The sequence below is a fragment of the Anopheles gambiae genome, chromosome 3 (genome assembly GCF_943734735.2).
Source record: "Anopheles gambiae chromosome 3, idAnoGambNW_F1_1, whole genome shotgun sequence".
Classification (NCBI taxonomy): Eukaryota; Metazoa; Arthropoda; class Insecta; order Diptera; family Culicidae; genus Anopheles; species Anopheles gambiae.
The window spans coordinates 44739318-44752060 of NC_064602.1; the positions used below are offsets into that span (position 1 = coordinate 44739318).

A 12743-nucleotide genomic window follows, 5' to 3' on the forward strand; every position below is an offset into this window, starting at 1 on the left:
TTTGTTTTTGTTTTTCTGCTAATATTGTTATTCATATACCATTTGAATAAATATAGCCTTTATTATGCGTTAGTTTTGATCACTTTCTTATAGTTTTTGCCTGTTTTGTTGGACATTTTTGCTTCGCTTTGTATTTTACTTTGCTACTACTCTTCTGATGGTCTATACACAACTTGTTTGTTGGTTGTTGTTACTATTTTTAGTTTAGTTTTTCCCAATTAATTTCAATTCCACTACCGTTCTCTAGCCCATTTTGCACAGTTTTACATTTTTGTTAACAAACAATGGTGTTAGGCGAAAGAAGCTTGTGAGATGGGAACGTTGTTTCGCTCAAATAGTGGTATTTTACCTCGTCGTCGTGCTCACATTGCCGCGGATGATGCTCATAGCTTGCTCCTCCCTCCGTGCAGTATTTGTCAAAAGGTATTGCAGAAATAGTTTGTTTTGTATCATACTAACACCTCGATCAAAATATATTATATTATACTTATAATTTCGCTAAATTCTTCCCTTCAAGGTGGGCTGCTGTAGTATTGCTCCTTTGCCCACGCCAATGTTGCAGGAATTGTAAGGTTTAGTTTTTTTGTTAAAGGTTTTATCTTTTCCCCAAAACAGAGTATTTTGTGACTCGGGTGGATTTTAGCGCGCGGCGTGAAGTAGGAAATGTTTTGCAGGTGTCACCCACATTCACTACTCAAATGGTTGATTATTTCAGTACTTTTTTTTAAGAGCGGGTAAGTTTTGTGAAAGTAAGGCGGCGCTCCGATAGAAGGAAATGTTTTTTTTATAACCATTTCGAAAACATCACCATTGATTTATCAAAAAAATTGTATACACTTCACGGAATCGATTAAAGCAATGCATTTTATACGTCTTTCTCTGTGTCGTGTGTCATATTAGCGGTGTAAATATTGCGTACAATACTGCATATACTGGTGACGCTTTTGGGGTGTAAACGGAAGCGAATGAAACGTTGTTGCCCGTTGCATATTAAAACATTCGCAGAAGCAGCATAATTACACAGTACACAGTTTTCGCTAGCTGGCATACACAGATCGTTTCGCGGACAGCAAAAAAAAAGCAAAATCTGGAAAACGATCAACGGTTCCAAATTCAAACATAAATTATAAATTAGCATACACTCTGTTGCGGAGAGCAACTAGGACAAAATAGGGATGAAACTGTCCAAGAACAAATCTCAGAGGAAAGTAAAACAAAAATAGTACTACAGACACACGGAGAGACACACAGAATGCGCACAGAATTCCCGGAATATATCATAAATAGATAATGCTAACGAAAACCGGGAACCAAAAATCATTCCAAACTACATAATTCCTACAACGAGTGCGCTAGTTACACTTTTAGCACACTTTTTGTTGTCTTTCTTCATCATACGCTATTATGTATATGTACAACCGATGAAAAGGAAGTTAGTATCAAAACTGAACCAATTAATTGTACGATTAAAACCGAACTGTATGCAGCGGACACATAATCTGCATAATCCACCCACACACCACCACCTCCCCCTTGCGATGGACGGTGTAACGTAAAAAACAAAACTCGAAAATATTTAAATTAAATCACTTTGTCACAGTGTCTTATGTTGGTAGTTTCATCACCCTCGCCCATCACTCTTTCATACTAGACCTCACGCTCGGAATATAACATTTAGCGCAATTCCCCGCTTGCCATCTCTGCATTTTTCCCGTTTTGTGTACTGCAAAGCACAACCTCGTCGGTTCTGTGTGCGGGGTATCATGCTGCTGACGACATGCTTTGTACCATTACTTATTCGTACGCAATAGTTCCGTCTTGGTAGGCAACGAGGTTGCCGGCAAATGCTGGGATGTTTGCGTACCGATCGTGATGGTGCTGGGCTGGTAAGAGTGCAGCTGCACATTGCCAACTGCCGCGTTACTACTACTGCCGTTGCCAGTAGCGCCGCAACAGTTGGCCGACGAGGCGAGCAGCACCGTACCATCGCCGGAGCCGAGCGAATTGAGCGAGAGATTGCTGTCTGCGTGGTGGTTCTGCTGCTGCAGCTGGCTTTGGTAATGATGGTTGCTATGGTGATGGTGGTGGTGAGGATGATGCTGATTATGACTGTTCATCAGTCCACCTGTACCGGCACTGTGGTGCAGATTCGAAATCGTGTGGCTGGTGTGCAGAGATGTTCGAACATTGCTGCCAACCGTACCCGCACTGCCGGGGCCGGTGCGCGACGAGGGTTTGCGAATCTTCCACGCCTTCAGCTTCGCCTCCATATTGTCCAGCCGTCGCAGCAGATCGGCCACAATGTTCAGCGTCGAAACGCGATCGCTCGGTGCCATTGGGGCATTGAGCCCGCCCAGCCCACCCGGTACGAGTGCGCTCGAGGGTGTACTGTTGCCATTTCGCTCTATTATCAGCTGACTGCTGGGTGAGGACAGCAGCGTTGACTTTACACCGTCCCCGACGATGCCGTCCTCTGGCGTGGTCGTTTCGCGACCAAAGTCATTCAACTTGCTCGCCGACAGTTTTACCATGGGCGAAACGAGCGCACTTCGCTGCTGCTTGCTGCTGTTCAGGTTGTTATTGAGCGTCTCTAGCTTGGAACCACCCAGCGTACCATCGTCCGGATCTATGCCATCCGCGCCCCCAAGACCAACGCTGTTCATTTGCTGCGGCGCACCGACCGCGGACGTTACGTTGGCGGTAGCGATGGTTGTCGTGGTCGATGCACTTTCGTTCGAGGGATCCAACTGTTTGCTGGAACCGTCCCGGTGTTCGCCCAGCTCGTCATCTTCCAGCTTTTCGCCATGCTCGTCCGGCTTGAGAGTGCGCACCTTCAGCTCCTGCTTCAAATCGCGCGCCTCATCCATTAATCGCTGCAGCTTAATCTGCATGCGCTCCTTCTCGTCCACCTCCAGCTCGAGCAGTGCGTTCTTCTCGTACGCCTGGTTCAGCATCGATTCGAATTCGGCCACACTTTCGCTCGCTACCCGGTTTGCCCGTTCCAGATCGTCATTTTTTTGCTCCAGTTCGCGAATGTATATCTAAAAGGAGGCAGGGAGACGGATGAGAGGCTCGGAATTGCATGATGGCCTGTTCCTACGGTGGAACCGCCCACTACCTACCTTCAGCTTTTCGTTCTCCTTTGCCAGCTGCCGAAAGTCGGCATCGATTTTGTTGGTTTCATTTTCCGAGTATTGCATCTTCCTTTTGTAGGATTCGTTCTCGCTGTGCAGCTGATTGACCAGCTGATTTAGGTCGCGGATCTTCTTCTCCTGCTGTTCTACCGTCATCTCCAGCTCGGCTTCCAGCTGCCGCGACTCGGTGGTGAAGTCATCGAACTCCCGCTGCGCATCGTCCCGCTCCTGCGACACCTTCAGGCAGCGCTCCTTCCAGTACAGGCACTCCTCCTCGACGCTGGTGAACAGTTTGTCTTCCATGATAGACTATCCCTTTACGGGAAAGTGTCTCGATATAGCTTCTATATTCAATCACACTGAACACACACACATACACACACACAACACACTGCACGGAGAACCTCTGCACCAATTATCCGTACACACTGGTGTCGCTAATGCACTGTTTGTTTTGAAGCTTCACACCCAGTCGTGCGGGTGACGGCCCTTCGTTCGAGGTTTGAGAAAAATCAATTGTGCAACTCTTCCCATCCGCCCGTGTGTGTTTTTAACCTTCTGTGTAACGATGTCAACGCAGTACCATACACACAAAGCTAGCGGGTCTGCAGTCGTTCTATAGCGTACCCACCATGGTACTCATTTGCAGCGGAGACGATGTCCCTTTCTGGCCAGTGCCCGCAAGGACCAGTGCCACTGCCGTTCCGCTCGCCTATTTTCTACACCTGAAGTGACGACCAACTGGGGGAGGAGGAAATGCCACCTCGCACGCGATGCTAGTCCGCTTGCGTGCCCCCTTGCGTGGGATTGCACAGATGCACCAGAACAAAAGCACACTGCACACCTCAGAGCCGTACTAATGATGGAACCCGCACATTACACCAGCCACAACAAACTATCGATATCGTGTTCTGCTGGTGGGCTGAGAGTTAAATGCGTTTTCATTTTTCGACACTATTTATTTCTGTACTGTTTCTTTCTTCTCGTTTTTTTTTTGTTACCCTCGCAAAAACACAAAATGAAAACTGATGCCACTGACAGCGTCACTTTGGCACAAGCTGATTACACGCAAGGTAGGGGTATGCAGTTTGTCAACCAAGGTGCATATAGGAAGCAGTGCTTTGATTCAAATTTTAGCCCAAATGTCGTTATCTGAGCTAAATTCGACTATTTTTTCTAAATAAACATTTATCGTTGGGAATGGCACGGCAAATGAAAAAAATCTTCATCAGAAGATATTTCAAACATAGGAAATGGAACGTATTGTATTGAATAGATACCCAGTATTGTAACTATTCTTCATCTATAGCACAACAACCGTTATTGGTTGTTGCGTGTACTGGGCTTGCCTTACATTGACTTATTCATTACCCATAGTAGGATAGTCAATCCTACGTATGATGGCACGGTCCTTTCGGGATTCGAACCCATGGCGGGCATGTTTTTAAGAACCGTAAGATATAAGAACACAATGGCGCAATATATAAGGGGCGAAAGATAAAACCAAGTCATAGTTTAGTAAGAGTTTCATCAATTTTAATTAGAAAAATAGACGCTGCATTGTACTTATTCTACTCGGGTTCACTCAAACATTTGTAATTAATTGTGTCAGAGAGCATCTGTCTCTAGTTCAAAGATTATGACCATCGGTTGATTCGCAAAGTTTTGCAAAATCATTGCACATTTCTCTCCTCAACGGAGCGGGTGCCGGTTTCTTCATGATAGTCTACGGTAAGGATAGTGAAAAACAAAGAAGACCTATCCTATTGGCCATATACTTTTCGAATGTAGTAAAAGAAAAAATACTCGCAGGACTAGGTTATTTTTTTAATCTTTAACTGAACATCTAGTGAATTATGATTTCGTTTTTCTTTATTATTTCGTTAAATATTTTTCATTACTTTTCTGAAAAAATGTGTATATATAAATATATAGTAAATGTATATTGTTATTCTGTTCTTCATCATTTTGTTCATACCGTTCACTTGTGTGTATGTGTGTGTGTTGTGTGTTGATGTAAGTGTTTGTGTTTGTATGTTTTTTTTTATTATATCATTTTCTTCTTTTTAATTCCCTTCCGTTATCCTGTTTCTACATAGCTTACAATGTTACTATTTTCGTAATGTTCCTATGTCTCGACTCTGGTTCAACTTGTTCTCTATTTTACTACTGTATCGTTTACCTTGTATAGTATTTTCTTAAGTTTTTGGTTTAACTTTCACTCTGATCCAGCCAGTTGAATTCGTGTGCCACTCCCCAGACCTATTTCTACAGTTTGAATGCGCGTTGATGCGGTTGTCGGGCTCAGAATCAAAAGATACGCAATAAGGATGCAATAAGGATTAACGTAAAATAGATCCAGAAACGAGTTGTAAAAATTAACCCTTCCTTATAATTTTTTTTGGGTTTTTTCCCTAATTGCCGTGTCGGAGGAAAATGGCATTGCAATCGTGTTCCGTATTATCCGTTTGTCTTTCTGATATCAATTTGATGGGAGAAATCTATTTGATGGTAATTGAAATGTTGTGACTCCGGTGGTTAAAAACAAAGTATTCGTACACACGCGTACACTTGCGATGAGTAAAAGGACTCATTTTAGGGTCTGTGACTAGTTTACTTGTTTTGCTTTTTGCTGTTCATTCTATCTGTGCACAAACACAGCTGTGTGTATGTGTGTGTGTGAGTTGGTGCCCTATGTGGTTGTTAAGTAATGTTTAGTAATGATTTCTTAAACTCATCTCTCGGTGGCAATGTTGCTAGTTATTTTATGGTAAAATAATTACTTGTTCTAAAGCACACAGTGTCCCACGGATGCACTAAGCGTCGGGACGGCAATCGGAACGAAGCTGCCTGATCAGTGGTGCTGTAGTATTTGCCGATCGTAGGATATGCACAGGACGTTAGTACAAATCAATCCCTCCCACGCAGGTATGCTTTACAAACAAATTAATTGTACAACAAAACATAAACAACGCATATACGCGAGCGTCTGCTTTCCAACTCGTAACCTGGCGGCATACCAATTTGCAGGAATCCTTCCAACGACATCAAAGATATTATTGTTATTTTCTGTTCAAAAAGAACAGCCAAAGTTTATGTGTATTAATTCGCCTTTTTGCTTATCTAGGAGAAAAAGCACCGCTATTACACGCACACATACACACACATACATATATAGAGCCGACGTGTATAACTCCATACACATTCCAATGCCGGTAAAGTCAACTTGCAACATTAGGCGCTATAAGAACGAATTTTAGCTACGTTATTAAAGTACAACTTTTTACGCATCCATTCATCGGCTATCGGCACGCCTTACAACGCTTTGGCGTGCTTTCTTTCTCTCCTCCCATTCCGCTTATATGGCAGTGTGTTGAATCTAGTGTGTATGCGCATCTGTTGAATCCTTAGTTCGTGATTTTTTCGCTAATTATCGACATAGGGGGTTGATATCGTTACTATCGCGGCAAATATTTCACTAACATGAAGACAGGAAAGGGATTGTTGGCAAATTGCACTAGAAAGATTTAATCTCTCTGCGAAATAAATTTTACTTTGCTCAATGCCAAGATGAATACGACACGGGAAACGTTTGAAGAACAGCAAAAAAAAAGCAGCATCACAGCATTGCTTCTGCCTTTACACTACTTTTTTCCTACACTAAGTGTAACAAACATTAGTTTTATGAGGGGATGAAGAAGTAAACCAGTTGCCTGTGTGTACGCAATGCATGAACTCAACGCGTCGTTGCGTAAATGCGAACCCAGCGCGAAAGTATAGTTTTGTTAAACATTGTCTTTAAGAGCACAAGCGTAACGAACAAATGAACACAGGCGTTCGTTCTATAACAATCACCCCAAACCACTGCAAAATCTTCGCCTTCATCATCATCATCATCATCATCATATTGCCCTTGCATCACATGTAAGAACGTGCTATGTACATTTGCTGCATTATCATCTGTTTGTCGTCCTTTTATCGTTTTTTTGTTTTTTTCCAAACATAAACGATGTATTTTTATTCACTTTCCATTGTGATTCTTCCACGTATCGGTATTGTTGGCATTCTGTTTTGCATTGTTTTCCATTCGTTCTGGAATGATAGTATATTTCCCACTTGTTTTCTTCCTTTCTGTGAATTTGTTTACCATTTCTTTTCATTCGCCTACACATACACACATCCCGTCGGATTATACACAGTTTGTGTTTGTATCTAACATACAATTTACGCTTTTCGTCAATCACAGTTGAAGCATAAATCTAAACCGATCTATAGATCACAATTGCTTGTATCTTTGCAGATGGGTTTTCACCGACTCACCAATGATTTTCATTCTCCATTTAGAATTAATCCTACGATTCCGTTTGATAAAGTTTTCGTTTTCTCATCCCCATCACACGTGCCAACTATTTAACTTCAATTGCTCTGTTGCTTCATTACCTGCGCGACGCACAACATTCCCGGTTCATCCCCCAGTTGGTTTAAATCATTGACCCTTTTACTATACTCTAAAGCTGGGGGAACAAGATTCCTTTGACGAAAATAGACTTGCAGAAACTGCTGCATGTTATTGAACTTATCGAGCCCGAGCGAGAGAGATCACACTGTACTGAAGTGGTAAAATGATTAGCAGAAAGCAAAGTATGATAAACACAAATATTTTCGAAACATTGTAATTGCATATAGCTATTATAAAACAAAGCGCATTAAACAAGTAAAATTCCTTAATGAATAACAATCGCCCGGTTTTAGTGCCAATCGGTATGACAAACAAAAGGGAAACAAAAAACATCCAAAACGATAATAAATCCCTCTCTACGGTTGGATTTGCGGAAGAAAAGAGAGAATATAGAGCAGTGTGTCTAGTAGGGCCCCCCAGTCGATAGGTTGACTGTTGACGAAATTCTCACACACCTCGAATGCTCAATCGCCGTACCACGCATGGGATAGAGGAGAGTTTGTTAAAGCCACACTACTGCTGCTTATCAATACGTAAACTAAACTTGGGATTATCCGGTACGATGGTAACCACTTTCAGTTCGTTCGGGGACTCGAGTAAATTTTTCGCATGGGCAGCGGCCGTATCACAGTCGGTGCGGCGGGAAATCAGCAGCCGGATGTCTGTGTGAAGCGACAGTTTTCCAGATCGCGATGTTTGAAACCTGCGACGGAATGGAAAGGGAAGGGGATGTTTCGGTTCGATTAAGATAAGTGTCACTGTCTTTTAAAGAAGCTGCAAGCAACAATTCCAAAGGTTGTGCAAACTACTTACCGCAAATGGATCGCATAACGCAGTAACTTCATTTGCTCGGCATTGCTGAGCTGTTCGATGTTTTTGCCGAGCAGCTTGAGGCTGCTATCGTCACAGGCGAGTATGCGCTGCCGTATGAAGGTAGTGGACATAGCTGGCATATCTCGAAAATCGTACGGCACGACAAACATCCGCACCACCGTTCCCAGCGGATTGAGCAACGTTGCCTGGACGGTGCCTGTGCGCGGTATCGAGTATCCCTTTCTTGGAAGACGTAATTCACACTAAAACCGGAAAAGAAACGTCACTCATTTAGATATGGTTCAGACACAGTGTAAGGGCTAAGGAAACACTGCCGCTTGCTCAAACTTACCACATACGGTGTAGTTAAGTGCTGCCCAGGGAGCTCGTAGAAGTAGGATGCAGCCGGTATGGTGAGCTGTGTCGGACAGAAGCTGCCAGAGGCGCCCAGCAACACCTTAAAATCGGCGACCTGGAATTTCGGACTCAGCCGTCGTTGCAGCAGCGATTCTTCCAGCGTCCCGAGCATTGGTGCACGTCCAAACCGGAACAGGTTCCTGTTCAGCACCTTGCTCAGCATCTGCGCCGTAGGCAGAAGGCCAGCAGTGGTGCGAGCCATATAACGACCCATCTTTAGAGCGGACCCAACGCCCCCTTCCTCCGTCGGCAGGAGTTGATGTCCCGAGAGTGGACTGCAGTAGCTGCCGCCGTTCGATGAGTCCAACAGATAGGATGATAGATCGTCATCGGAAAACTGCTCATCCGAGCCGATAGACGAACGCTCTGAGAAGGACGATCGTTCCGAGGGGTACCGGGAGCGATGGTGAAACTGGCGCTGGGCATTTCGCAAAAAGCGTGGCGACAGGGCACCACCGCCCAACGGCGGGGAGAATGGAAAGGCAGGGGCGGATTTTGATTTGATAGTGCCCGATAACGGACTGACCGGGGTCTCTTCAAAGTCGTAACGAAACAGTCCCGCGCTGTGCGCGCTGTTGGTCATTCGAACGCTTTTCGTAGCTTTGCCAAACGTTCCTGCGTCATCGATCGCGATCGGGGAAGTGGCAGGAAAGGTGGTTGAAGTGGCCGGGCTACTACCGCTTGTAAAGCCGGAATCATCGCGCGCCAGCGGTGACAAGCAAAACACGTAGTTGAGGTTGATTTTCGAAGATGTTTTGTGCTGTGTGAGCTGCTGCTTTAGGGTATTGGAGAAATCCTCTCCCCTAGCGGTTGTCCTGCCTTCTGAGGTGCTCGTGGCGCTTCCGATGGCAGCACAGCTCAGAATTTGTTTCTTGTGAGGGGAAACGCTGCTTGCAGTGCTGACAGAACAATCCGTCTCCGAGCAGCTGATGTAGAGTGGCTCCTTACACACGGTATCATTCCCTGCTGGCGTAGAGGTATGCGGCCGATGACGGCGTGTACTTTGATGCCCGCATTTGGCCGATGTTCCAATCGCTGTACGTGAGTTTTCGCCGCTGGCTGTACGACGATGGTCAACGCAACCGCCCGACTGCTGTAGATGAGTCTCCTGTTCGACCTCATTATCACCACCGTTGCTGCCGTCAGTGTCGTCGGTGCTATCCTCTTCGGTGGTTTGGGTGCGATCATTGCCGGCGTACGATCGAGGGCCAAGGGAGGTGATCGTGTCAATCACATCTTCCGAGAACGCGCGCCTGTACGATTTCATCTGTTCGAATGTAAAAATGCCATTTCCAACAGCGCCGGTCGAGCTGCTCAGCATTGGACTGTCTCCTGGGCTAAGATTTTCTACGTTGGAATAGGCAAGCCCGTACGCCTCATTCATCCCACGTCCAGAATGAACGGTTTCGCTATCGGGGCCTTCATAATTAGCTGCGCCGAGGCCGTTTGACCCGGATGCCATGGCCGAAGATCCTGGTATGGTGAAATGTCCCACTAAACTCTCCGACAGCGTTCGACGGCATCCCGGCGGCGTTGATCCACAGTCCAGTACCGTGCTCGCAGCGATCATCGTCGTCTTCTTCGATGCTTCCTTTTTCGAAGAGGACGGGGGCACCTCGGCCGCCGAGGAGAGCAATGGGGTAAGGTTTAGTTTAAAATTATGCTTCGTTTTTTGTCGTTTGCACAGACGACAGTCACCTAAATCTAGCTTCTTTTCCTTACTGAAGGTATCACATTCGCTTGTTTCACAATTTGCTGCTGCCAATTTCGCACCATTCCTCTCGCCCGTTTCGTCGCCTCTAGTGGTTTCTGTATGCTGCTCGTGCTGTTTCCCCCCATTTGCCACCGGAACGGCGGACCCATCCTTCCCCCTATCACGCTCGACGAAGTTGTTGTTTGCAGTGGTGTAATTGTTGTTGTTTAAAGCCACATTTCCATGCACATTTTTCGCCCTGCCATACCGCTCCTGGCCGTCTCTCTCACTCGACCCATTCAACATGGCAGTTCTTTGCATGGCTTGAAGGAGCAGATCGCCCTGCTGAAGGGCGGGTGCTTCGTTTGCGATTGCACGGTTCCTTTTCTGCGCACTGCTTTCGTCATCTTCATCCCCTTCGTACCCATCGCCGCCGACAATGAAGCACGGTCTACGAAACGTGTCGGGTAAATCGCAACCGCTCACTCCATTACCGTTCGATTTTGACTGTTGGACGCTACGGAAGCCGCCATCCTGCATGTGCACATCAGCACGGCCCGGCTGCTGTTGCTTACCGCACCCGACAGGCGCCTCTGGACCTTTATCACAGTTTTCATTGATAATATCGTAAGTCCTATAGTAATCGTTAAAATATTGCATATTTCTATCACGGTTTGTGCTGCTAATGCTGCTGCTGGCATGGTTCATGTTTTGGCTAACTTCCATCTCGCGCTGCGCCGGCTCACTCATCGCTGGTGAGGAGCGCGTTTCGTTCCCGCTTGCCGTCCGGGAAGATCTAGTTTTGCAATCGCTGCAAACCATTGCGGTGGAAACAGTGGGTTCCGTTTGGGTCGCTACCGAAACGAGCGGCGGTAACAGCAGGTCGACCGATAATGCAGCCGTTGCTGTTTGGGTGGATTTCGAGTTGGTAGCGATCGCATGAAAACGATCATCACACACCATCATTGCCTGGTGACGATCGGTGGAGGAGTAAAGCGGTGGCTGAATTGAATTAATGGACGATGTTAACGCATTGCGACAGTTTCCATTGCTACACGCATTGTTTGCCGTTGGTTCCGTGGAGGGGTGGTTGCTTTTGCTTCCCATATTGTTACCCAACGGTCCGATCTGACCGCTCATGTAACAACTTTTTGCCGACAAATACGATGACCCATCGGCGGATCCGGATCCGTTCCGATCGCTGACACTGGTTGCTCCGCTGCTAGTGTTGCTGCTACTACTCGTAGGGCTCGCATTGCTGTTTCCTTCTCCCACAGCGCCGCCGGCTTTCTTTTTCTTTTCACGCTTCAACATTCGCTTTCTGTACTTGAGCAGTTGTTTCTCGCGATGGCTGATTGCGGCGGATGTGAGCAACATACTGTCCTCGCCACCAACATCGCCGTCGCCCGTTTCGCCTTCCATCCCGCCCTCTACCATGGATGAATCATCGTCGTCTTCCTCTTCCTCCAGCTCAACCCTAAACGCGCACCGATGCTTGCCCTTCTCGTGGCAGGGCAACGGTATACGGTCAACCTGCTGTTGCTTCTGCAGCGTTGCACTCATCTTCGCTGCATCCAACGCGGCATCGATTCCCGGTATGCGGTCAAGCCGAGGCAAACTTTTGAGACACACCTGTATCACGAAATTGTCCGCCACACTCGCATCGGGGAAGTTGTGAACGTTCGGTTTCTCGTTAAAACACGCAGTATTGTCGTATGTCCGAATGCGAAACAGAATATCAAGCCTAGCCTGTGCCAGGGAAAAGGGAGACCCTCCGCCCGCTTTGCACTTTGCCGCAGGGATCAACTTTTTTATGCGCGGGTTTGAGAAAAGGTCCGGCTCGAGCGATTTTTTGATCAGATCGCTCCACGCTGAAATTTGTGAAAAGTACAGCTGACTACGTATGGCGGCACACAACGATTGGATGGTCATGGTTGCCGGTGATTTGCTGTATGAGGTAAAATAGAAGAAAAGCGCAGATATAAGTATTTGAACTGCGTGGCGCGTTGACTGCGAATTACTTACGTCATCACTAGCTTAAGAATCCATTGCTCCAGGAGTATGGTATGGTTTTCCGGTCCGAGATACACCTCGATGCAAACCGCTTCACCGTTCGTCAGGATGGACGAAAGCTGCTTGAAGTACACCTGCCAGCGAAGACACTAGAAATAGAAGAACAAGCAACAAATCGCTGGTATGTATCATCTGCACAAACGTAATGCAATTT

At 46.2% G+C, this 12743-nt stretch overlaps 2 protein-coding genes across 6 annotated transcripts in view; both read right to left on the reverse strand.

Annotated features, from left to right (window-relative positions):
• Nucleotides 1-4186, reverse strand: LOC1279327 (uncharacterized). The gene is made up of 2 exons (XM_061658549.1): nt 3123-4186; nt 1-3041 (listed from the first exon to the last, which is right to left on the reverse strand). The coding sequence occupies exons 1-2, from the start codon at nt 3435-3437 to the stop codon at nt 1791-1793; spliced, it is 1566 nt and encodes a 521-aa protein (XP_061514533.1). The 5' UTR covers nt 3438-4186; the 3' UTR covers nt 1-1790.
• Nucleotides 4187-4953: 767 nt separating this feature from the next.
• The window catches only part of LOC1279329 (protein Atossa), a 32126-nt gene continuing 24336 nt past the window's right edge, over nt 4954-12743 (reverse strand). For all 5 annotated transcript variants that reach the window (XM_061653351.1, XM_061653353.1, XM_061653349.1 and 2 more), the window contains 4 exons: nt 12542-12678; nt 8759-12464; nt 8407-8669; nt 4954-8296 (listed from right to left, as the gene is read on the reverse strand). In XM_061653351.1, coding sequence (XP_061509335.1) covers nt 8107-8296; nt 8407-8669; nt 8759-12464; nt 12542-12678 — 4296 coding nt within the window. In that variant the 3' untranslated portion in view covers nt 4954-8106. The remainder of the gene's footprint in view (nt 8297-8406; nt 8670-8758; nt 12465-12541; nt 12679-12743) is intronic.

Bases quoted from the DNA above. Each gene is read 5' to 3' on its own strand.
- LOC1279327 (XM_061658549.1), bottom strand. From the start codon at position 3,437: ATGGAAGACAAACTGTTCACCAGCGTCGAGGAGGAGTGCCTGTACTGG. The intron at 3,042-3,122 runs GTAGGTAGTGGG...GCCTCCTTTTAG, and splicing joins AGGAGAACGAAAAGCTGAAG to ATATACATTCGCGAACTGGA.